The sequence below is a fragment of the Trichoderma harzianum genome (assembly GCF_003025095.1).
Source record: "Trichoderma harzianum CBS 226.95 unplaced genomic scaffold M431scaffold_2, whole genome shotgun sequence".
NCBI classification, from domain to species: domain Eukaryota; kingdom Fungi; phylum Ascomycota; class Sordariomycetes; order Hypocreales; family Hypocreaceae; genus Trichoderma; species Trichoderma harzianum.
This window is the reverse complement of record NW_020209250.1, coordinates 1211770-1234778: the sequence shown is the minus strand read 5'-3', so window position 1 is coordinate 1234778 and position 23009 is coordinate 1211770. Positions and strand designations below refer to the sequence as shown.

The window sequence follows — 23009 nt, the reverse complement described above, 5'->3', positions numbered from 1 at the left end:
CTCTCTTCTCCTTTCCTACTTGGTGTCATGGATTTTCACCATACCGCAAGCAGACAACACTCAGCTGCATCTCCATATCTCTCCACACACACACACACACACACACATTACTTTACCATGCTTCTCACGCGTCCCTTTTGTCTTTTTTATTTGCATGGGTATAGGAGTCACACTACGTCCGACTTGACTAGAACTTCATAATTTCCTTATCCCTGTGACGTGGCTCAGTTGCAGTGGGCGCGCAACCTGGGGCAACGCATTATTTTGCGCGGCATACTACTCTTTGCTACCTTTCCATCTGTCTATCCTTGTTGCTTTCTTTTTGTTCGTGTCTATTTCAGGGGCATCTGCCAAGACGATACCATATAACGAATGAACTTGAAAAGCAGAAAATGAGAAGAGAGAAGGAGAAAAAACAACAACCAACAGCTGGCCACTGCTGGCACCACCACGACCATTACTGCTTCTATTCAAATACTGTTACTGCACTCCTAGGCGAGATTTCTTTTCCTCTGTTGATCAGGTTGTCATTTTCTTCTCCCCTTGTCACTCTTCACTTCAGTTTTATTTGTTTCGGATGGCTTTTCTGTTTCCTTTTTTTCTTCTTTTTTTTTCGGGCGTGGGAGTATAAAGAAGGATATAACAAATCGGGGGCTTTAGATACCAATACTGGGGGCATTGTGGATAAATTTGGGTGATAGCGTATAGGGCACACATATATACAGCCTTTGGAAGAGGATATATACATACCTATAATTGGCACCGAGTTCGGTTGCCCATAGAATACAAAGAAAGTTCGCTTTAAAACACACTTCGTGGCCAGTTGACTCTCTTGATTACGGTCGTGTATGATGTACGATGGATCAGGGGGTTACAAACAGTTCAATAGCACAAGAGTAGAAACTTTGTAAAGGGGATATCTTTAAATTCTCTTTTTTTAATCTTTCACCGTGGTCGGCTGTATAAAACCCTTTTAATGCACCGCAGGAAAATCAAGGAACCTTTGGGCGAGGCAACGATTAAGTCCGCCCCCAGCAGCCGCACAGGGCTTTCCCTCTTCCCTCCCTGAAAAACGAAAGGGGAGAGTATCTTTCCCTCATCAGTGCAGCCAGCTCAAGACCCAAAAGAAAAATCCGAGACCACCCGCCGTTGCAAAGCCGGAAAAAAACGCCTCCCCCTTTGTGATCAGGTCCGCCCAGAATTACCACGCTCCGTGGAATAAAAGCTTCCCCATCGCCCCTTTTGCCCAGATACTGCATCGCTTACCACTGGCTCTCCTTAGGAGCCTCGGCAGCCCACTCCTGAGTGCCAGAAGCAGCGGCCCAGTCCTGGCCGGCACCGGCACCGGCACCGTCCCAGCCAGTGGCAGTAGCACCAGCGAAGCCAGCGGCGGGAGCCTCCCAGTCACCACCAGCGGCGGGGAAGCCAGACTCGATGGCAGCAGGGGCCTCCTCCTCAGCAGCGGTGATGAGCTTCTCCTCCTCGACCTTCTCCTCGGCCTCGGCCTCAGGGTCGCGGTCTGTGTTACTTGGTTAGCTTGTGGGGGTTCAACGGATCCGAGTAGGGGACTTTTCAAAACATACAGAAGTACAGATCAACCATGACGTCCCAGGGGGTCTCGCGGTTGAAAATGGTTCCACGGAGACGGAGGACCTCACGGGCAAGGAGCCACCAGACGGTACCAATGGCGTGGCGACCCTTGTTGTTGGTGGGGATGGCAACGTCGACGTACTCGGTGGGGGAGTCGGTGTCGCAGAGGGCAATGACGGGGATGTTGACGTAGCTGGCCTCCTTGATGGCCTGGGCGTCGGTGCGAGGGTCGGTCACGACAATCAGGCGGGGCTCCTTGAAGGAACGGGTGATGTAGTTGGTGAAGCTACCGGGGGTGAAGCGACCGGCGATGGGGGAGGCACCGGTGTGGGCAGCGAACTTGAGGACGGCACGCTGACCGTAGGGACGGGCAGAGATGACGCAGATGTCGGCCGGGTTCTCAATGGCGACGATGATACGGGCAGCCAGGACAATCTTCTCCCTATGAAATCGAGGTTGGTTAGCATCCCCATTGCGCTGCACAGAAATTTCCCTTCCAGAAGCTCTTGTTTTTTTCTTGTCCTTCGCATTCTTCTGCTTCTCCTCTTCCTCCAGCTAGGAAAAAACGCACCAGGTCTTGCCAATGTTCAGGACGTTGACACCATCGACACGGGTCTTCCACAGGTAAGGCTCCATGTGCACCTGGAGGTTCTTGGAACCGAGGTGGCACTGGGCCGCCAGGAGCATCTCGATGTCCTGGGACGTGGCATTGAAAATGGACGGCAGGTTAGCGGGAGCCATCTTGACTGATTTTTCCTTGGGTGGTGGGAAAAGTTGGTCGTTGAAGGAGGCAAGAAGGCGGCGATGCTTAACGGTTCGAGCAAAGTTTCGCAAAAGTTCGCGAGGGCTACAGACAATTTGCGAAAAGTGTGTGTGCCGCCAGCCCTGAGCGCACTAGCACTAGAATAGACTAGTTACATTCGCTAGTTTTGAGGCTGTCGGGAGTCTCGAGCTGCACGTGAATTGATGACTAAGGCGACTTTTTCCCATTCCCACAGCAGTGGGGTCTTTGGAGTAGTCAGCATGTCTGTGAAGGCGTGGGTTGATTCATGCACTATCGGCGAAATTTTGAGGACCCGGTTGCGAGAGGTGGGATAGAGAGATAGAACCGCATCTCCAATATCAACCATGGCGCCTAGAATAGACCTGCTGCAGCGGCTAGGCACAGTCAATTGTATGATACCCTACCTGTTACTTTACTGAGAATCACCGGCTTTGAGGTGGTTGGTAGGACATCGTCGCTAATCCAGCTTGTTAGTGTGCCTGCGGCCTGCGACGACACCGACAACACAGGCCTTCCTTCCCCTCGTCCAAAAGGCCAATCTCTCCATGCGAGAGAAGAAGAAGAAGGCGAAGCAGGATCCGTACAAATGGGCGCAGGCCCAGCAGCGCAAAGCCGCCAACCTCAAGAGGCAGGACGAGCTCCAGAAGCAGCGAGACGAGGCATGGGGAGACCCCGTGCGAGGAAGATTGACGCCGTTCCTCGAGTCCCTCGACTCGGCTGGCCAGAGCCCGCTGAGCGCAGTGCCTAGGGACGCAAGCGGGAATGCCCTCGAGGAGCCGAGAGAACTGCCCACGACGCCCGGGCTGCGCAACCACTTCCTTAGCGACGCCGAGCTCGAGGATGCCGTCAAGCACGCCTATGCCCTGACGAAGCCCATGGTCGGAGTCGTGGAGTCGCAAATGGACCCTAGCACGGAGGAAGAGAGGAAGCAGGCGCACAACCAGAAGCACCAGAAAGCCGTCGAGGCCCTGCGGAGGATCACGGCTCTGAGCAACGGCAGCGCACGGGATCGATTCCACGCCAACGTCAGGCGCATCGTTGATGAGTTTGGGCGCCACAACACCGACAAAGTCCTCAAACCCAAGCCGCAGTCCATTTCGCCAAACACCACACCAATGCCTGGCCGTGCCGGTCCAGACACTGGCAGCTCAGAGGTACAGATCGCCATCCTGACTGCCAAGATTAGGGCAGTATCTGAAGGATTGGCGATCAACCGAGGCTACAAGGACATGCACAACAAGAGAAATTTGAGATTGCTTGTACACAGACGCCAGAAGCTGCTGCAATACATGGAGAGGAAAGAGAGGGGCAGTGAGAGGTGGACAAACATGCTTGAGAAGCTGGGTCTCACGCCTGCCACATGGAAGGGACAGATCGATCTGTGAAGCGGAAGGGGGGCTGAAGATATAAAAAAACGAAAAGCGTTGTAGGAATAGTTTAAGCATCTGTATATGTACAATAGAGCCCATCAGAGGATGCGTGATTGCCCATGTCAATCATTCGCCTCTTCCATATGCGCCTAGTCTGAAAGAACCCTTGCCGTGCAATTACTCGAAACGAAACGACGATATTATACTACACTCAAACACAACCCCAAGACAATACATCATCAGTTTATGAGCCGCTCAGAAGACGCTAATAAAGTTTCCAATGCGGTCCTTCTGGTTCTGAGCTATACACTCAGCAATCCATGTAATGTTGCGAATTTCCTGGAATAAGTTAGCGCTTTGGTCTTTTTGCCATTGCCATCATATGGCAGCAAGATCACACATACCTGCTCTCTAAGCTTAACCCATGCATAAATGATAGCATACGTAAATTGTCGTGTGAATGCGTCTTTGGAAATCTCCATTTCCTTTTGGTAAAACATGTCCTCCAAGCTCTTCCCATCGGCAGAACCACCGCCCATGTTGCCAGGGCCGGACGAGCCACCGAGAGACACAGCATCAAAGAAGGTCTTGTAGTCATGAACGCCATCGACGGCAAGACGCACACCCTCAACGTCATCAGCTCGAGAGAGCATCAAGGTGCCCTCAGGATACAGCTTTCCAAAGGTCGGGTACAGCTTGTTGCGGTCGGCCTTGGTCAACTCAGTACCAAAGGAGTTCAGTGTGATGTTGATGGCTCGGCGGTCAGCCTCGAACTCAAGGATGTTAGACATGACCTCAGCAGTAGGTGTGCCAGCCATATCGGAATGGGTGTTGACGAAGTTGTGAAAGTCTTCGAGGTAGTTCTTGTAGAGCGTGTTTCGGACGATTTCAATGTTGAGCTCATCCAAATCCTGGTGGCTGAGACTGCCCTTGAAGTATGGAGCGAGAGGAGTCTCGATCAGCACGCTGTTGTAAAGCTCCTCCACGTTGGTCGCGACGCAAAGCACGGGCATGGTCTCAAACCAACCCAATGGGTGGCATCGCTCCAGGAGCTCTCGCGTGTCTCGTTCGTGAAGGGTGCCGGTAATGAGAAGGGCAACGTTGTCAATCATGTAGCCGTACGTCACGTAATCCATAAACTTGGCCAGGGATCCCGTAGCATTAGCGCGCACATATCGGAATTCCGAGATGAGCTTGTCTGTTGTCTTGGAGGCGAGCGCAGATGTTGATGGGTTCGGGGGAAGGGATGCAAGGAAGTCGCCATAGGCAGGGCCAAGCTGCAGCTTCAAGTCTGGAGAGCATTAACAACAAGTGACTGTACTGTCGGCAGCCTCTACATACCATCGATGGTCTCGCATTGTGTCAAGTTGCTGTAGGCCGGTGTGGTGAGAAGGCTGTTGCGATAGCCGCGAACAATGCCCTCGACGTAGCTGCGCCCCCGTCAGTAACGCTCAAAGAAGGTACATATTCAAGCTGCTCACCCATTGTTCACGTTGAATAAAAGGCCTTCCATCTTTCCTGCGTTTTAAATATCCTCGGGGCGATGATGGACAGACAAAATTGAGGGTAAAACGAGCGGTGTCCCGGGATTAGGTAGAGCGGTGCTATCAGAGCTTGCCTTGTCTTATGTATCTTCGGAACTACTTCTGCATGGCCGGCGAGCAGAGGCGTAATTGCAGTGACACAGCTTCCCACGTGAGTGAACCAAAAGTGAATCCGGACTTTCTGTAGCGCCGACGCCCGGCGGCCCATCCCACTTGCAAGCATTAGCACCAATGCAAGGCCAAAAATTTTGGGTGGAGACTTGAGCTTTCGACTGAAAAATTTCCAAAAACCAAAATTTTGGTCGGCTTCTTCCCTGAATCCTCACGCACAACACCACCTTCAATTGGGACCCGGGAAGAAGAAGGATCCAATCGACAAGCGCAAGAGTCGTAGAGAGAGTCCCAACCATTCACCATGTCTCTCTTTGTTCTTGCCGAGACGCCTGCAGGGTGAGTTTTCGCAGCCTCGAGCGCTTCCTCCCAGCATCGCTTGATCGCGTGGATGTGAATGTCGACTGACAGGATTATAGCTACGGCCTGTTGAAGGCGACCGATAAGAAGATGCTCAAGAATGCCGACCTCGCGGCTGAGCTGGGAAAGCCTGAGCGCCTCGTTGAGATGTAAGATTTACCTGGCAATTGTCTATACCCTGCGTGATGGTTTTTTTTCCCCTGCACCTTGTTCAATTCTTCACTTTTTTTTTTGTTCTTTGGGCTAACAGACTGTCGCGTACAGGCTCAAGCTCAAGAAATTTGTCAAGTTCGACAGCGCCGCCATGGCCTTGGAAGAGGCTGCCGCCCTTAGCCAAGGCCAAATTCCTCCTCTCCTCAGCTCTCTGCTGGAGGACCTCCAGGCCGAGAAGAAGGCCTCCCTGGCTGTTGCCGACCTGAAGCTGGGCACTGCCATCTCCAACCTGCCCAAGCTCAACGTTTCTCCGGTCGCTGGTACCGAGACAATGGACCTTTTCCGAGCCGTTCGAGAACACGTTTCGTCTCTTATCCCTGGCCTCGACCAGGACGTCATTGACCGCATGACCCTTGGTCTTTCGCACTCAATGTCTCGCCACAAGCTCAAGTTCTCTCCTGATAAGGTTGATTCGATGATCATCCAGGCCATCAAGATGCTCGATGATATTGACAAGGAACTCAATGTCTACGCCATGAGAACAAAGGAGTGGTACGGATGGCACTTCCCCGAGATGGCCAAGACCCTCAATGACAACCTGGCCTACGCCCGTGTCGTTCGACATGTTGGCATGCGCGACAACTTCAAGGATGCCGATCTTTCCGAGATCCTCCCCGAAGATGTCGAGGTTGCTTTGAAGGCATCTGCCGAGCTCAGCATGGGTGTCGAGATTACCGAGGAGGATTTGCAAAACGCCATTGACCTCGCGGACCAGGTTATTAAGTTTACCGAGTACCGAGCTCAACTCACGTCTTATCTGGAAAGCCGAATGCGCGCTATTGCCCCCAACCTGACTGCCCTGGTCGGCTACTTGGTTGGTGCCCGGCTCATTTCTCACGCCGGTTCCGTCCTCAGCCTGGCCAAGGCCCCTGGTTCCACCATCCAGATCCTTGGTGCCGAGAAGGCTCTTTTCCGGGCTCTCAAGACGAAGAAGGACACTCCCAAGTACGGTATCATGTACCACTCTTCTCTTGTTGGCCAAGCTACTGGCAAGAACAAGGGCAAGATTGCTCGTATGCTAGCTGCCAAGGTCGCCCTCGGTCTCCGTGTCGATGCTCTTGGCGACGAGGACGAGGAGGATGAGGAGCAGCGAGCTATCCTTGGCCTCACCAGCCGTATCAAGCTTGAGAACACCCTTCGCCGTCTTGAGGGCAAGGCTCCTCTGCCCAAGGGCACCAACGTGACTCCTTCCGGAGAAATCGTTGCTGCCGGACAGTTCACTCTCAAGGACAACAGCAGATATGGCGCCGATGCCGATGGTGTTGTCGACCACGTCATGGATGATGCGGATGATGAGCCCGCTCCCAAGAGCAAGAAGTCAAAGACCAAGAAGCCCACCATCGAGGTCGTCGAGGAGAATGACGTCGATATGGAAGACGCCCCCGAGGACTCCGATGATGAGGACTCCGACGCCCCCGCCAAGTCAGTGAAGAAGCTCTCGAGCGCAGAGTACGAGCGCCTGGCCGAGCTCTCTGGCCTCTCCGTCAAGAAGTTCAAGCGAAAGTACGAGCGCGGCGACGTCCAGCTCAACGAGGACGGCACCCCCAAGGTCTTCAGCAAGAAGGAGCTGAAGAAGCTCCGCAAGGCTGAGGAGGCTGCCCCCGCCGAGGCCACACCCGAGAAGAAGAAGAAGAGAAAGGCCGACGAGGGCGAGTCCGAGTCCAAGAAGGAGAAGAAGCAGAAGAAGAAGCGTGAATCTCTTGCCGCTTAGAGCCCCCATGCGAAGAAGCGGCGAATCTACTGAGATGTTGCACACACATATTATGCCGTGTGTATATATAACACCAACTGGAGAATCGATCGCAAATCTGATGGAAGGAAGAAGAAAAAAAAATCTAAAAAGCAACATTTTTCTCGGCTATCTTGCGAAGCTGGTTAAAAGCACCCGCATCGACTTGGATGGTCTCATGAATTACCGATGGGGTGGTCATGTAGATATGTGATACCTGAGATTCTTTGAGAGGCTTCCGGGCTAATCTGTCACTGTTAATATGGCTGGCGTTAGGGGAGGGAAATCAAATCTTTTCTGGTACAGGCGTGGCTTGGTCTTTGTTTACTACAAACTGTCTTTTTTTCCTTTTATTTTACTAAAGCAAAGCTGTCGCCAGAGATGGGTGGCAAAGGGGGAAGAGGCTATGGAGTGACATGGAAGTGAAGTTTCAAGGAATTTGCTACCGAGGTCCTCAATTAACACCGTTCTTGATCAATGATGATGCCGTTTTATCAAATCCCTGTGAGATGCGTCTCGTGATAAATGGTGATATAGGAAGTTTACAGTGAAAGACAGTAATTACATTAAACTTCAAAAGTAGCTGCTATTAAACTAATGTTTTGCTTATTGGCCATCATTCTCCTGGGTATCTTGGGTATCATACATGTCAAGCAACCATCTTTCTCCCTCTCCCCAAGATCCACTTCCACCTTTGTTTGGTATCAACATACATTACAAAACACATCATAACGAGCGTAAACGAGACGTAGCAAGCGTGTAATAATCGACGGAGTGCAAACTCAAAACGACAGAGTTGGGTCGCAATATCGCAAGCGCAAGGCAAGGCATTCATCTTGAAGAGACTCGGATTGGAAAAAGTCGTAGAGGTCATTGAAAACGATGGAAGTCGCTTCTCGAAATCAAGTAGACCACGCTAAACCACCAAAGCCACTCAAAGAGTCAGCAGCTGGCCCTCATTTGAGGCACGGCACTAGAAGTTTTCCACGACACGAGCGTTCATGGCCTGTTGGAAATCCTGACCTCCAAAATCGCGTGTGTTGGCGGCAGTGCTGCCTTCACCGGACTGGGCAGCAAAGTCGCTCATAGCAGCATTCATTGCGGCTCCGCTGAGAGGCTGGCTGCTTCCTGGAAGGAAAATGACCTTGCTGTTGGCGGACTTGGCCATGGCTTGCATAGCCTCGAGGTAGCGGATTTGCATAGCAGGGGCGGAGCTCAAGATATCGGCGGCTTGGCGCATCAATTTGGCTGATTCGACCTAGAAAGGAGCAGTAGAGTTAGCCGACCCATTCTTCCTCTTGTGCGACTAAAAGAAAAAAAAATTCTCTGCTTTGAAGCAAGCGACATCGCTGCCAGCTAAGTAGCAATCTTACCTCGGCCTTTGCGGCGATGATCTTGCTTTCACCAATCCGCTTGCTCTGGGCAGCCATCGAGAGCGAATCTTGCAGGTCTTGGCTGAAGAGGATATCCTTGATGAGCATGCTCTCGACTTGGACACCCCAGCCAGCGGCAACATCCTCAATGATTTCCCCGATAGACTGAGCAATTTCCTCGCGACGCTCAATCACGTCCTGGAGCACACGAGCTCCCACAACGTGACGGAGAGTAGTCTGAGTACGCTCAACCAGAGCCTGGCGGACGTTGGAAATGCCAAAAGCGGCCTTGTGAGGAGACACAATGTGATAGTAGATGACAGAAGTCAGGCGCAAAGTGACATTGTCCTTGGTCATGCAGGTTTGCTCAGGCACCTCGGCGATCTGGATCTTGACATCGACCTGAATGAGCCTCTCGCTGAGGGGGTTGACCTTGATCAGACCAGGGTCGACAGCCTTGTAGAAACGACCGAACTTGGTGACGAGACCAACATGGCCTTGGTTGACGTGCTTATAAGGGTTGGGGCAGAGGATGCAGCAGGGAATTGCGCCACATGTTCCAATACATGCGCCAAGATTGTTGACTGTTCGAAACTAGAGTCAGAAAAAGGAGCAAATCAAATTTGGGGTGATGATAGAACCACAGTGACGTACTCATGCTGCCATACCAGCCCTTGGGGCTGGCCTCGCCTCCAATTTCAGCGGCATAGCTGACTTGGAGGTCTTCTCCCCTAGGCGGCTGGACCGTCATCTTGTTCTGGGGCTGGAAGCCGGGGACCGAGGAGCCATCTTGATCAGTGGCCTTGGAGGTGCTGCTGTGGCCAGCGCCGTTGACAGCAGACATGCTTGCGGTATTGGAGATTTGCGGTGGCGATTGCAAGGGGGAAAGGCGACAATCAGGTTACTTTGGGAGAGAAGCAGCAGCTACGATAACACAGCTTGTTACTTGTTGCTGAGCCTATACAAAAAGATATCAAAGTAAACAAATCGTATGGAAGCGCTGTCCAGTAGAGAGGAGAGAGCACTAGAGAAAAGGAGGAGCTTTGGGGTGGCTGTTGAGTACATCTTATATATAATGACAGACAGCTCCTGGTGTGGTTGCATTCCTAGTTCGTCGAGCAGGAGCCGGCCAGGTCGTAGCTGCAAGAGTAGCGCGACGACGTAACCGCGAGCACGACGGGTGTGTGTGGAAGGCACGAGGTACGTACTGTCTGAGGCACTGCCTGCCGATGGAAATAGACGGCAAGAAGAGCACAGACAATGGCTTTCCCTTTGGGTACTAACCGTAATACTCGTACTTGGTGCTCCCAATGGGTAAGGTACTCGGAACAACTTCCGGTGGGAAATGGCTGGAGCTCTGCATACAGTATCTTAGTAGCTTGAATGGAGTCACTGCCCAACCTTGGTGCCGGTACTTGGACTAAAAGAGCTTCTGCACAGCCTCGTCATCATATCACCTGCTCACCGATTTAGCAGAAGCCTTGCTGTCCTCCTGGCCGTACTCTGTACTCTGTACATGCTTGCATCTACCTAGCACGGCCTAGCAGCAGCATCGCCCGTCGATGAACCTAGTACGTACTGCATTTGCACATGGGCGAGTGGAAGAGGCAACAGTCGATTGAACCCTTGCCAAATCGTCCATCGATGCAAGTGGGTGGAGAATCCACACTCGGCACCGCATCGCCGTGCGGGGAGGCGAAAAGCGGGCTGCGTTTCTGTACGTGTAAGTTACTTTCGACACCCTCTTTTTTATTTTTCAATCCTTTTTAATTCTCTCTGCTATTTGGCTTTTTCTGGTTTATGCGGCCTGCTTCCTGTTTTTGTCATTATTGCAAGTACCTTTCTGGGGTAGTTTGCAGAGGCTAGAACCGCGGGCTCCAATGGTGTGACGTGGTTGATCGTTCCGGTCGGTTTCAACGGCACGGAGAAGCACAAACCTCCAAGGAGTGCGACACGCTCCGTTTCGAAACCATCACCAGCCGAAAGGGCTGTTTCTCTCGGCTAAAGACTTGGCATCCAAAATTTCGGTTTGTTAAGCACAAGACAGATTGCTATACATGGGTCATGGAGTAAGCAACCATGGCACTGTGCAACAACAAGAACCATGTCTTGACGCTTTGGTCAGCTTATGACAGCTTCAACACATGTACTAAGGTAGGTACCAATATCCGTCAGTAGCAGATGTACCTTGCTTGCTAGCAGATAAACCGCTTGATCGCCAATTCCTGCCATCCATGCTTCCGTCTCCCACGAAAAACCAATCGAAGCCATGCTGCTTTCGACACAGCCCATTGTCGTATCGTGCCCAATTCGCTTCGTTGGTCGCATGCGCGCTATCAAGCCGATTTACCCTAGACCAGGGCCTGGATGGAAGTGGCCCGTCATGGAAGCCTCACTTTTTGGAATCCTTTTTCCATTGACCGACATGACGATTGGGGCTTCTATTCGACGGACGGGCAATAACGGAACAACCAGTCATTGGCTAGCGGTGCCGTTGTACAGAGTACTTCTGATGTCGACGGGATACAGTATGGACAATAAGAACAAAGCCACGTTCGGTGGAGTTTGGGCACGATCGCCAAAGACAACCGCAACAACAAGCTTCCAGATCCTGCAGCATGGCTGACCCAAAGAGACCGCCCGTATTCTCCGTATCGACGCTTGACCACATTCTACTGGCCAGATCGCCCCGGGCCATTTCCACAAAGAAACATGCATCAATCTTTACCGACTCCAGCACTGCCACAGCACGTCGTCTTGGCAAACTCCGTAACAGCGCTGCAATGTGCCATCTCTGGTAAAGTGAAAAGCATCAAAAAACAAGCATGACAAAAAAGCACTCACCGCTGCAGCTCTGCACGTGGTACAAATTTTTTTGAACAAAGAACCCCCAAATCTAGCTCAACCCATCAACTCAAATTATGTCAAAAGCCCGATTTCTCATCACTCCCCCCCAGAAGGAAATGGCTTCTGCTTAGCATGCCTTTAGCTCGTTCGGCATGATGAAATGCCACCAGCAAGCGCTGATTTGCTCTGCTGATCATCAGACCCGGGTCAACACATTCAGAAACCCCCGACCCCGACCCAAGCCATGCTGCGTGATTTGCTCCGGCCGCCGCCCTTCCAGAAACCTTCTGCTTTTGTCCAAGAGCAGCATTTACTCGTACTCGGCGGTTTCCAATCTTGGAACAAGATATGCCATCGAGAACGACTGCGCCCAGTGGTTGAGCGGTTTTCTTTGTTGCTTTGCTTTGCTTTGGGCTTTGTTGGGTTTGGTTCTTCTCACTGCCGTGATCCGTCGCCCGACAAAGCCACAATGATGTCCATTCTGATAGCTTGTAGAATTGCCCCCCATTGTCCATTGTCCAACGAGAACCCCTGGAATTGCGTCTGCCTTGGGAGACTGTAGTTGGGATCGACTTAAGGCGCCCACAAAACCGGCAATCTGAAGGACCATCTAGACCTACACCATTAATTCCGCGCGTATGCACATCACAACTCCGTCAATCAGGTAATATTCCCGGTTAGCCTCGCGCATCACTTGACATTGAGCCAGACCCACCGACGATGGTTCCTTCGCGTGTTGATGTGCCTCATCGCCGCTTGGCAGTTCCGGTGGCAGGCTGACAAGATATTTGGAAATGGGCGCCAAGCCTGGCGAAGCTAGCATGGTGAATTCGCATTGTTGATCACCGTGGCGGTGGCTTGAAGCGGAAAGCATCGAGAAAAGCCTTGCCATCGCTTTAGATTACGGTTGACGGCATAAAGTTTGTCTAATGAGAGCCGCCAGGTTGACAATTGGAACAAAGGAGGCGCGGCTCGAGTTTCCCTGGACCTAACCTGTGGCCCAATCCATCAAGAATTAAGAAGTAGAATAGCAAACAGCACAGAACATAATCTAGCGACAAGAAGGAACATGTCTGATGGCTACATGTCCACATTTTGAACTCCATACCCGTTTTCTAGTTCCCCCAGGCGACATCGTCTTTGAGCAGCCCTTGAAACGTCCCGTTACTCGTAACACCTTGTCCATAGCCTTTGTGTGTCTTTACCAAGTCCAAAGCAAATCAAACATCATTATCGTATCTTCCTGATCCCGTCAAGCGTTGGCACCATTATCGAATCTCTGCATCCCGCATGAAGTCTGGGAGGGTAAAACCCGAGTCACCACCCTCAAGCCGCGCCGCAGCCAGCGTCTGCGCAATCTCGTCCAGTCTGGGAGTGCTAGCAGCCGCAAGACTCTCCGCAACATCCATTGTATCCAGGGGATCATCCATACGAGAGTTCTCAGCCTCACTAGGTTGAACGGCGTCTGCATCAAAGGCGTAGATTTTTATACCACGTAGGTGTGTGTCCTTGCCATTTTGATGGTTCTCTAGGATCTGCATCTGCAGCACCCAAGACACGAGTGTGTTGCCGTCTGGCTCGCCGCCAACGCCTGCGAGAGGCACTTGCTGCCAGCCCACGGGGCTCGCGAGGTTCATGGCAGCAAATTGGATAAGATTGTTCTCGCTTGTGCCCGATTTGAATATAATCTTGGTGGGAGTGTAGGATTCATCTTCGTTGTAGTTGACATAAAAACGAATGTCTCGGATACCCACTCTCTTGACAAAGTATATGGTGAGCTTGTGCGGCTGCGGGCCATCCGATCTAAGCAAATGAGTTAAAACCCCGTTCTAGTATGTAGGGAAGCCAGTGTACACTTACTGCCAGTATGAGGTCAAGTCATCACTACGAAGCTGCTCAACACCATTGCCCGGCTTGTGGCTGCTCACGGTAAACTTTCCCAAGTTGGAAATCTCCTTGAGGCCAAAGACAACGGGGTCCATCATTGCCAGGGGCTCCTGTTCCCCTTCGACTTGCTCATCAACATTGTCGTCGTCGTTATCATCGACATTCTCGTCTAGATTCTCGTCAAGGCTTGCTTCCTCCGCATCGTATTGGCCTTGAGACATGGCATCATCGTCATACGTCATCTGGTCGGCTTGCTGTTCCAGAACGGCTGTCATGCCTCGCCTCGTCATTCCGAGATGGCTGAGATCTGGCTCTGATTCAGTGCCAGAGCCAGAGCCAGAGCCATCGCTGTCGAACTGCAGACTAAGACGGTTGTTGGTGTTTCTCCGCGTGGCTGAAATCATGTTAGCGGTTACAGACTGGCGAACGCTGTTGTGTCCTAGGCGGCGTCTTTGGAGGCGCCTTTGCCGCTGAAACGAATGCGCACGCAAATGCAAGAGGGAGAGCCGTTTAATCTCTCTAGTTCGATGCGCCACTCGGTGCGAAATAGTCTGCACAGTGGCATCTCTGTTCTCCTTGTCTGGAGAGGGAAACGGCCGAAGAACTGACTCTCTACGGTCAAGGATATTGCCGTGAGAGGAGATGGTAAGTGGCTGGAGGGGCCGACGATTGCTTCCAGTTGGCCTGTTGTAAGGGGGTGCAACTCGAGTGGATGGCAAGTTCTCTTGAGGGACTTCTTCTCGAGGCAGGAGGATGCGCTGTCCAAGAGGCATTTTGAAAACGAAAGTAGGAAAGCGGCTTCGCCTGCGGTGAATGTAGATGAATCGCTATTGTCGTTGCAGGGCGGCTGCCTCTGATTGGCCAATGCAGTCGGATATTGGAGGGGAGGTGAAGACAATTGTAGCAGGAATGAGTGAATGAATAGAACAAAATGAATGGATGCTTGCAACGGGCAAGCAGCTGAATGAATGAATGAATGACTGGCTGGCTGAATGGGAAAAGACTGGAAGGAGGATGATGGATCCTTGATGCGAGGAAGAAAGAAGGAAGAAGGAGGAAGAGAGAAAACGAAAGACTAAAGTAGGCGTGGTGGGATAAAAAACGACCGCTGGAAAAAAGAATTGCAGAGGCAGAAAGAAGTGGGAAGAAGAGAGAAAAAGAGTAATTCACAAGTGACGCCAAACTGAACAAGAAGCCAGCCAGACACAAGGTCAACCTTGAAATGGGATGCATCATTCGTCCCCCCTTTATAATACAGACTTCATGTATAAGTATACAAGCAACAACTGATGCTTTATAACCTCCAATACCCGAGATAAACAAATAATAATAATAATAATAATATCAGCAACATTAAGTAAATCATAATCAACTCACATCTGTGCAGTCTGAACGGATTCGGTGGCGGTTCCATCTCGCGCCTCCTGTGGCCAAATTCCGGCGCCTGGTGCACATGCACGCCAGCTGCCACGGCGATGGAGGCGTCCGGCGTCACCTGGACCTGCAGCGCCTGGCGGCGGGTGCGGCGATGCTGCGTAGCGGCCTCGAGCTCGAGCTGGGCCTGAGCCTGCAGCGAAGCCTCTTGGCTGGAGGCTGCTGAAGCTGCATGGCGCGCTCTTCTGGAGCCGCGAGGGACATCCATCGTGAGAGCTTCTTTCGCGGGAAAAGGTGGTCGATGGCATTGTATGGAAGAGGGCGATATGTCGTTGCGCGTGGTCACGTGACGGGTTGATGGCTAACAACAACTTCGAAACAATCAAACACTCGCTCATCAGCAAGACTCGTTTACCAATTCACATGTAATGAAATCTTAGGATTGACTTTATTTAACAACCCTTCAGATGATAGGAGAAGATGGCGAGAGCTGCTAATATTACGGTCAATAGATGTTACCGGCTGCATCTGTTAGGTACATTCAATGCATTCTCAACATGACGGCACAAGAACCTGCGTGGTACCTCGTTGAATCAGCTGCTACAGCTTGTTGAGCACAGACCGTTTGGAAAGAAAACAAAACCTCTACAAGGAAGGGAAAACTCTGCGCAATAACACCGACGTGATGGAGGAGGAACGATCGATTTCCCGGCAGGCGTCGTCTGCATTGTCGTCTCAGGCAACGGCTAAACATCTGCTCATGCTCATGGGAAAGGAAAACATAGCCTTCGACTCTCTTTACTTGGATCTTTTGTTTACCAAACTGCAGCATCTTCATCAATTTCATTCTATTATCAAGCTCCGTGATAGTCACTCTTTTAAATAGCCATTCATCACTACATGCGCAGGAGCCACCCTTCTTTCTCTATAAAGCATCGTCCAACCTACCAACCGCAGTCATGTTCACCGGCAGAGACGTGAAAATACACAGATTGGTACTCGTAACCCTCTGTTTCTCGGGCGGCATCGCCTTGGTGACATATGTGACTCGGTCGATTTACGACGACATGCACAGCTCTCTGATACCTAAAAATGGAACATCCTTCGCCATCTCCCCTGCGGACGGTCCAAGGATGGCTTCTGTTCCCGCAACGGCAGTCATTGATGCACGCTCTCTCGAAAAGAACAAACTTGATGGGAAAGCGATAGTGTTAATCGCCATGTTTGCTGCCGTGGTCTTTCTTTTCTGTTGGTCGTTTGTGCAGCAGAGATTTGGGCCGAGAATATCGGAGTGGTGGAGAAGCAAGACGCGTGGCCCAGTCCCATCTCCAGTACTCATCGGCTTGGAAGACATAGTCAACAGAATTAGGCCTCCGAGGTGGTGTTCTCCCCCTGAGCTGTCGATTCACGAAGACGGGCAACAGCCCGATCCTTTCTTACGACAGGATGAGCAGCAAGTCGGAAGAGTGCGCAGAGCGATCCCGCCAGTATTTATGATTCGAGAGGTAACGTTGTCGACTGTTCGCCCGTCGAGCAATTCAGTAAAGTCGGCCCCGGGTGCTATATCTCCTCAAGAGATGCCGAGTACAGGTGCCGAATGCAATCCACCGAGAATGCCAAGTACAAATCCTAGCAGCGTTCTAGCGGAGTCGACTCTCGAAGTCACGAGGAATCCAACACCGCCGAATCTAGAGGTCGTGAGCACTCTTACACTGCCGAATTCAGATGCCGTGAGCACTTCGACATACCCCGATTCAGATGCCGTGAGCATTTCGACATACCCCGATTCAGATGATTTGAGCACTTTGACACTGCCGAATTCAGATGCCGTGAAAGCTTTGGCACAGACAAAGCCCGACCCAGAGGCCGTGAGCTCTCTAACACAGCCATCTTTGGAGAATACGAATAATCCAGCAGAGCCAACTTTGGAGACCCCAGATAGTCCAACACTGCCGACGGTGTCTATGGCGGAAAGCAAAAATGTCGAAGACGGACCGGCATGATCGAAATTGGGTACCTTGAGTCGAAAAGATGCCACGCGCCTGCTGCTTGGATATCAACAAAACGGGGTGTTTCTATTTCAAAAGAGAAAAAAATTTTTTTTTTTTGAGAATCGTATAGCAGCGAATGGTATTCTCTATGTCGTTGGAATTGGTTGAGCGATGAGCTGTATATATCATATATGTACTTGGAAGCGTTGGTGAGGCGTGGGAGCTCTCATTAGTTGTACAGATGGAAATTGTGGTATGGGTAGATGGTATTAATTCAAAGCGTATTTATAAAGAGTCCGTCTTTATATCCTGTGAAAGCTGGTTGAATAAAAGGCTCTACTCAGCCCTTGGATTCCTCTTCCATCCAATTTCAATCTCCACGAACATCCGCAGGCAATGGCATCTGCCTCGTCCAGATATTCATGCCAATCTTCTCTCCGCTCACCACCGGCAATCCAGCATGCAGCGTCCTCTGGTCCCCCCTGCCATCCGCCAACAAGTTCTCCCAATACACGACATTGCCCTCAATAGGCTTAAAGGTTACGCCCGACTCGTACTCTTCATCGCAGTCTATAAACTTACACCAGCGCTCATCCCGGGGCGCGTCCAGGATCGGAAAGTTTGTGCCTCCTCCTGTGATGTTGTCTGCCTTTACGTACCCAAAGAAGGAGCTGATGCGATTCCCGCCTAGAGACACGGTTGCGTGGGAGGGATTGGTGAACCAGTCGGTGTGAAAATGGTAGCGCTCCGTGACGGCGTACTTGACGAGCTGGATGGGCTCGAGGTGAGACTCTGGGACGTCGAAGCCCTGGAAGTCGAGGGCGCGGGCCTCGATGCAGCGGACGACGGCGTCTCTGTCGACGGTTGTTGATTGGGATGTGCGGACGGAGTGGATTGCAGAGTTTCCGCCCTTGAGCACTGCGGAATGCTTGAAGTGGCCTTGGCTGTGAGGGTTTTCGTTAGTCAGTATACTATTCTATTTCATTGGGTTTATTTGTTTGGTGAGGGGGGAAACGTACGCGATATGTTGTAAGTGTAGTCGTTCCTCATCGGTGACAAAGTTCTCAATGTAAATGACTAGGGGTGATTTGCTCAAAAGGTGCATTTTATATGGGGGATGAGTGCATTCGTAGTCGCTCAGCTTCTTCTGTGACGCATCATCTGCGCCTGAAGCAATTCCCATGCCGACGGCCATTACGGCCAGCCAGCGGACTAGACTCTGCGAATACATCATGCTCTCAACTAGGAATGTGGACTCGAGAAGTTCATGTGCCTTAGGGGAATGAGAGAAAAAGAGAGCGGAATTATTATTTCGAACGATAGAGGTGTACATGTATCTCATTCGGACTTATCGTCAGGATATCTCGGCACAGCTTGGAGGCGCTTTCGATCTTCCCCCGGGAAACTCAAACAAGACGTTGAAACACGAGACGTAGCGTCGATGCCCAAGACTGACGATGGCGGGTTTGACCCCGTCGTTTCGAGTCCAGCCAAACCCCTGCAATCTGACCCCGTCTTACATACATACATGTATGGAGGGGGAAAACCTCCAAATATTCATGACCTAAATAATTATCAAGGAAGAAGAGAAAAAAACCACATCTCCTTTGCTCTTATTCCGTCAGAAGGAGCAAACGCCATTGAATTGATTATTTCAGCACGTATACAAACATGGTGATGCCGAGTTTGTCGAGTGTTTTGTTCAACTGCGGGCTGCTGGCCTGCGCACAATTAGCTTGTGCTGCTCAATTTAGCGGGCCGACGGAGGTGAAGAAGTATCTCGCGGAGAATGAATACACGCTGTTAGCTTGTAGGTGGAAATGCAAGGCTCAATCTTATGATCATTATTTTGCTAATATACGATTTAGTTGTTGCGGTAAGACGGACTGATTGCATCGTTTCTGTGAGAAAGCTGACTTTTGGCATTGCGATCTCATGTTAGCCCAACCTGTGAGTATCTTTATGAATTGAATCCAATCATAATTCAAACAAATCAAACGACTAACCATAAAACAGACAAACTAGTAAAAATCTCTTGAAAGAATGGCAGACTGTCCAGAAATCCGTCTCTTCTGCCGCTGCCATCGACTGCCTATCCACCCCTACACTCTGCCAGGAAATGGACGTCGTCTCCTTTCCCGCCATCCGCCTCTATCAAAAAGACGGCCCAACAACACGATATCGAGGTCCTCGTCGAGCCGCAGCGTGAGTCTTGCCCTGAATCATAGCACCTTTCCATTCTCTGCTTGAATATGAACCTGACGGCGCCGGCTCTAGCATCGAGGCTTTCGTCAAGCGGGCTCTTCGCCCATCCGTACAGGATGTTAATGACAAGAAGCTTGACGAGTTCATCTTAAGCGACGACATTGTGTTTCTTCTGCGGCTGCAAAGCGAGGATAAACTCCTTGAGGCTCGATTCCGCGACTTTGCGCAAGAGTATTCTGATCGCTACTCTTTCGGCATAACTACCGCTAAATCTGATCACCCTGATGACGTATGGTGCAGGAATAGCATCGACCAACGGGAGAATAATGCCGAAGATCTAGATGATCCAAACGCGCTCAAGGACTTTCTCAAGATTTGTACCGCGGAGCTCATCCCGCAACTTACGAGACGCAACGAAATGACCCATCTTTCCGTATGTCCCCCCGTCCCTCCCTATTCTATACATCTAACTTGGTTGCTAATATCACTACAGTCTGGGCGCTCTTTGGTCTACTACCTCTCTAATAACGAAGAAGGCCGTGAGGCTTACACCAAAGCCCTGAAGCAAGTAGCTAGTCGATACGCCGAATTCCTCCAGTTCGTAACCGTCGACTCCAACGAGTATCCCGACATGCCGCGGAACCTCGGCGTCCGCTCCAGCGGAGGTCTCGCGGTGCAAAACATTCACAACGGGCAGGTTTTCCCATTCAGGGGCGACGCTTCTTCGCCAGATGCCATTGACCAGTTCATCGTGGCTATCTCAGAAGGCAGAGCTCAGCCTTGGGATGGGACGTTTGATGAAGAGCTAGAGGCTCATGATGAACTTTGAATGGTGTGAGAAACTCATAAGCTGGGCACGATGCTCTCTGTACATATCAAAAATCATCAATAGGAATTGCTTATGACCCTAGTAGGTGCCCGGTTATGTCATTGTGAACAAGCTTCCACCCCATATTCTCACGGTAATACATTTATGGAACTCGACAACCCAATGATGGCTGTTCGCTGTAGCAACAAGTGGGCCAGCGCTCTTCATTTGCTGCGAATTTGGAAAACGGCTTTGCAATTTTGTCTTCCGGCGGGCCTATTCTTATCGTTTTGAGCACTGCGGAACATGTCACGCGCCTAATGGAGGACATGCCTCTTACATGTCTACTCCGGAATACAGGCAGCATGTCCGAGTTCATATAAGTACCAAGGGTAGGCTCCTGCTGTGGTTAAAAGGCAACTCTCGGCGAGAGCGGATAGGTGATACGATATCTGGACCTCGCATAGAGTGCTCCATGCAGGGGTGATTTATTATGTGTTGGTTCTGAGAAGAAACCGGGCCAACAACATCACTGTTGGACGACACCGTATACCTGACAATTTAGCCGGTTACAACGGCTATACACACCTCGCATTTCTCTCACTACTGACCTGTGAGAAGTCAAATGCGCTTTACCGGCATGTCAGCCCAGGGGAGAAGCATGTCGAAGAAAATAAAGGGGGAGCAGTTCTCGCCGTCAACGACTCCGCCTTCGCTCAGTCATTAGGGTCCAACTTTCATCACGACCTTTGGCTTCTTTTCGGCCTCTTCATTTGAGAGACATCTCTTTTCAACTCGAGGTTGTCGCTCTCAACTCTAATTTCCTTGTGCTTTCTGCCGTTGAGGCACAAGCACAAGCCACCCGATACTTCAATGCGAGCGACTAAGCCAACAACAATGCTGTTTAGGCGAGCCACAGCCTTAGTACTGATCTCGGGCGTCTTCTTGGGTACGCTGGTATTTGCCTTGAGGCGATTGGAAATTCAATGCATCGACGGAATCTATTGCCGCGAAGTAACACGACCAGAAGAAGGACTCAATGCGTACGAACATACGGATAGTGCTCGGGTGGGCGATAAGGCGCCGGCTCCCGTGCCAGTAAAGACGTCCAATCCTGCCTTGTCGAACATTTCTGCTGCTTTAGAAAGACCTGGTAGTCCGAATAGCACGCCCGAGTCCGAGTGCGCGCAGCTTCCCAATACCTCGAAGATCCTCCTCGTCATGAAAACAGGGGCTTCGGAAGCCTTTTCGAAGATTCCAACCCAGATCTTGACAAATCTCAAATGTCTACCTGAATTCCTCATCTTCAGTGACATGGAGCAAGAGATTGCTGGTTACAAGATCCACGACAGCCTTGACCAGGTTTTGAGCTCGGCAAAGATGGGCAATACAGACTTTAAGATTTACTATCGCCAACGTCAGTGTGCGGTTGACCAGGACAACTGCAATAAATATTCAGATGTTACACAAGAGGGATGGGATTTGGACAAGTACAAGAATATCCACATTGCTGAAAAGGCATTCTCGGGATGCGACCCAACTATGACTGGTACCTCTTTGTTGATGCCGACACCTATGTGGTGTGGCCGACAATGGTGCAATGGTTGGGCAAACTGGACCACACGGACCAAATATACTTTGGCAGTCTTGCATATTTGAACGATTTCCCTTTCGGCCACGGCGGCAGTGGCTATGTCGTCTCCAGCGCGGCCATGCGTAACTTCTTCGAGGGTAAGCATAATGTGGCCAACCGCTGGGATGAGGCCACGGTGGGTGAGTGTTGTGGCGACGTCATGTTTGCAAAAGCATTAAAGGAGGCCACCGGCATCGAGTTGAATAATACGGTAAGTTGAATGCCGGACATCAGGAGACGCTTCCTCTCGCCATCTCTCTTCCAATCGTACAATGGCTCATGCTGATTCGATAAAACATGATGTTAGTGGCCAACAATCAATGGAGAGAAGCCCTTTACAGTTCCATATTCCGAGAGAGAATGGTGCCAGCCAATTGTTACCATGCACCATGCAGGAAGTGAAGAGTTGTCTGATTTATACGGCTTTGAACGAAAACGAGATTTCGCCTTTCCCATGCGCATCAAGGATCTCTACCATGAGTTCGTGGAACCGCAGTTGGCGCCAATTCGACCGGACTGGGATAATATGAGCGATGACGTCCTTTATCTCGATACTTCGTCAGCTATATTCGACGTTGGCAGGCAGCTTAGCAAGGCAAAAACGCAAGACTTGTCCGATCTTGAGAAGACGGCCCACTTGAGCTTTGATAAATGTCGTGCAGCCTGCCAAGCCGACAATGAATGTCTGCAGTATAGATGTCACCAAGGCATCTGCGGGATCGGCCGGAGTATAATTCATGGACACCCGAAGCCGAAAGAAGTCGACGCATTCAACGGGTGGATGAGTGGATGGGATGTTGACAAGATCCACGCATGGGAACAAAAGCACGACAGCTGTGACGACAAGATTGACTGGCCCCTGGTCCAGACGTAGCCGACGTGAATGATGAAGCAATCACAGTTTTGAGACGCGTGATGCAGAAACATGAACAGCGGGAGCCTGTCAGGTATTGATTTCTTTTTTAAAGCTAGCCAGATTAATCTTTTGTTATCATTGTGTTGTATATATTACCAACTTTCAGCGGCTAGAACAACTTACATTTAATAATCTAGTTGATCTAGACAGATATTGTATCATGAGCTCTAGAAGAGGGAAATTGAGCATGTGAGGCATGCCTCTAGCGCTAGCTGCAAACCACGAGTTGGTCCCTGTCGGCTCTCGAGTCAGGAGGGCAGGAAACGTGGGGGAC

At 50.9% G+C, this 23009-nt stretch overlaps 11 protein-coding genes across 11 annotated transcripts; 5 read left to right on the top strand and 6 right to left on the bottom strand.

Moving 5' to 3' along the window:
• Positions 1-914: 914 nt before the first annotated feature.
• Positions 915-2357, bottom strand: M431DRAFT_106466 (hypothetical protein). Its single transcript, XM_024911617.1, has 3 exons — positions 2162-2357; positions 1584-2032; positions 915-1519 (listed from the first exon to the last, which is right to left on the bottom strand). Exons 1-3 carry the CDS (start codon positions 2329-2331, stop codon positions 1263-1265), a joined length of 876 nt encoding a protein of 291 aa, XP_024778569.1. The 5' UTR covers positions 2332-2357; the 3' UTR covers positions 915-1262.
• Positions 2358-2718: 361 nt separating this feature from the next.
• M431DRAFT_1576 (hypothetical protein) lies at positions 2719-3759 on the top strand (the record flags this gene model as incomplete). The annotated part of the gene is made up of 2 exons (XM_024912975.1): positions 2719-2764; positions 2849-3759. 2 exons carry the CDS (start codon positions 2719-2721, stop codon positions 3757-3759), a joined length of 957 nt encoding a protein of 318 aa, XP_024778568.1.
• Positions 3760-3999: 240 nt separating this feature from the next.
• Positions 4000-5257, bottom strand: M431DRAFT_74159 (hypothetical protein; the record flags this gene model as incomplete). Its single annotated transcript, XM_024922199.1, has 4 exons — positions 4000-4083; positions 4149-5035; positions 5086-5174; positions 5226-5257. 4 exons carry the CDS (start codon positions 5255-5257, stop codon positions 4000-4002), a joined length of 1092 nt encoding a protein of 363 aa, XP_024778567.1.
• Positions 5258-5703: 446 nt separating this feature from the next.
• On the top strand, positions 5704-7683 carry M431DRAFT_73844 (hypothetical protein; the record flags this gene model as incomplete). The annotated part of the gene is made up of 3 exons (XM_024922168.1): positions 5704-5738; positions 5819-5908; positions 6024-7683. 3 exons carry the CDS (start codon positions 5704-5706, stop codon positions 7681-7683), a joined length of 1785 nt encoding a protein of 594 aa, XP_024778566.1.
• A 991-nt stretch (positions 7684-8674) lies between these two features.
• On the bottom strand, positions 8675-9918 carry M431DRAFT_490519 (hypothetical protein; the record flags this gene model as incomplete). The annotated part of the gene is made up of 3 exons (XM_024916808.1): positions 8675-8959; positions 9075-9658; positions 9729-9918. The coding sequence occupies 3 exons, from the start codon at positions 9916-9918 to the stop codon at positions 8675-8677; spliced, it is 1059 nt and encodes a 352-aa protein (XP_024778565.1).
• Positions 9919-11590: 1672 nt separating this feature from the next.
• Positions 11591-12672, bottom strand: M431DRAFT_516063 (hypothetical protein). Its single transcript, XM_024920297.1, has one exon. It carries the CDS (start codon positions 12434-12436, stop codon positions 11999-12001), a length of 438 nt encoding a protein of 145 aa, XP_024778564.1. The 5' UTR covers positions 12437-12672; the 3' UTR covers positions 11591-11998.
• A 231-nt stretch (positions 12673-12903) lies between these two features.
• On the bottom strand, positions 12904-15459 carry M431DRAFT_503848 (hypothetical protein). Its single transcript, XM_024918367.1, has 3 exons — positions 15186-15459; positions 13782-14202; positions 12904-13724 (listed from the first exon to the last, which is right to left on the bottom strand). Exons 1-3 carry the CDS (start codon positions 15448-15450, stop codon positions 13190-13192), a joined length of 1221 nt encoding a protein of 406 aa, XP_024778563.1. The 5' UTR covers positions 15451-15459; the 3' UTR covers positions 12904-13189.
• Positions 15460-16287: 828 nt separating this feature from the next.
• Positions 16288-17433, top strand: M431DRAFT_503846 (hypothetical protein). The gene has a single exon (XM_024918366.1). The coding sequence runs from the start codon at positions 16316-16318 to the stop codon at positions 17183-17185; it is 870 nt and encodes a 289-aa protein (XP_024778562.1). The 5' UTR covers positions 16288-16315; the 3' UTR covers positions 17186-17433.
• Positions 17434-17543: 110 nt separating this feature from the next.
• Positions 17544-18278, bottom strand: M431DRAFT_74098 (hypothetical protein; the record flags this gene model as incomplete). Its single annotated transcript, XM_024922192.1, has 2 exons — positions 17544-18117; positions 18193-18278. 2 exons carry the CDS (start codon positions 18276-18278, stop codon positions 17544-17546), a joined length of 660 nt encoding a protein of 219 aa, XP_024778561.1.
• A 566-nt stretch (positions 18279-18844) lies between these two features.
• M431DRAFT_133678 (hypothetical protein) lies at positions 18845-20284 on the top strand (the record flags this gene model as incomplete). Its single annotated transcript, XM_024912505.1, has 4 exons — positions 18845-18987; positions 19199-19378; positions 19451-19811; positions 19872-20284. 4 exons carry the CDS (start codon positions 18845-18847, stop codon positions 20205-20207), a joined length of 1020 nt encoding a protein of 339 aa, XP_024778560.1. The 3' UTR covers positions 20208-20284.
• A 775-nt stretch (positions 20285-21059) lies between these two features.
• M431DRAFT_516055 (glycosyltransferase family 31 protein) lies at positions 21060-22765 on the top strand (the record flags this gene model as incomplete). The annotated part of the gene is made up of 4 exons (XM_024920296.1): positions 21060-21292; positions 21335-21609; positions 21705-22030; positions 22127-22765. The coding sequence occupies 4 exons, from the start codon at positions 21060-21062 to the stop codon at positions 22691-22693; spliced, it is 1401 nt and encodes a 466-aa protein (XP_024778559.1). The 3' UTR covers positions 22694-22765.
• Positions 22766-23009: the final 244 nt, after the last annotated feature.

What these genes read in the sequence shown, in the direction of transcription:
- M431DRAFT_503848 (XM_024918367.1), bottom strand. Translation starts at nt 15,450, where the DNA reads ATGGATGTCCCTCGCGGCTCCAGAAGAGCGCGCCATGCAGCTTCAGCA. An exon ending in TCCGTTCAGACTGCACAGAT is followed by an intron (nt 14,203 to 15,185) that starts GTGAGTTGATTA and finishes ACATGATTTCAG; the next exon opens with CCACGCGGAGAAACACCAAC. An exon ending in GACTTGACCTCATACTGGCA is followed by an intron (nt 13,725 to 13,781) that starts GTAAGTGTACAC and finishes TCATTTGCTTAG; the next exon opens with ATCGGATGGCCCGCAGCCGC.
- M431DRAFT_106466 (XM_024911617.1), bottom strand. Translation starts at nt 2,331, where the DNA reads ATGGCTCCCGCTAACCTGCCGTCCATTTTCAATGCCACGTCCCAGGAC. An exon ending in CTGAACATTGGCAAGACCTG is followed by an intron (nt 2,033 to 2,161) that starts GTGCGTTTTTTC and finishes TCGATTTCATAG; the next exon opens with GGAGAAGATTGTCCTGGCTG. An exon ending in CATGGTTGATCTGTACTTCT is followed by an intron (nt 1,520 to 1,583) that starts GTATGTTTTGAA and finishes CAAGTAACACAG; the next exon opens with ACCGCGACCCTGAGGCCGAG.
- M431DRAFT_516063 (XM_024920297.1), bottom strand. Translation starts at nt 12,436, where the DNA reads ATGGACAATGGGGGGCAATTCTACAAGCTATCAGAATGGACATCATTG.
- M431DRAFT_503846 (XM_024918366.1), top strand. Translation starts at nt 16,316, where the DNA reads ATGGCTTCTGTTCCCGCAACGGCAGTCATTGATGCACGCTCTCTCGAA.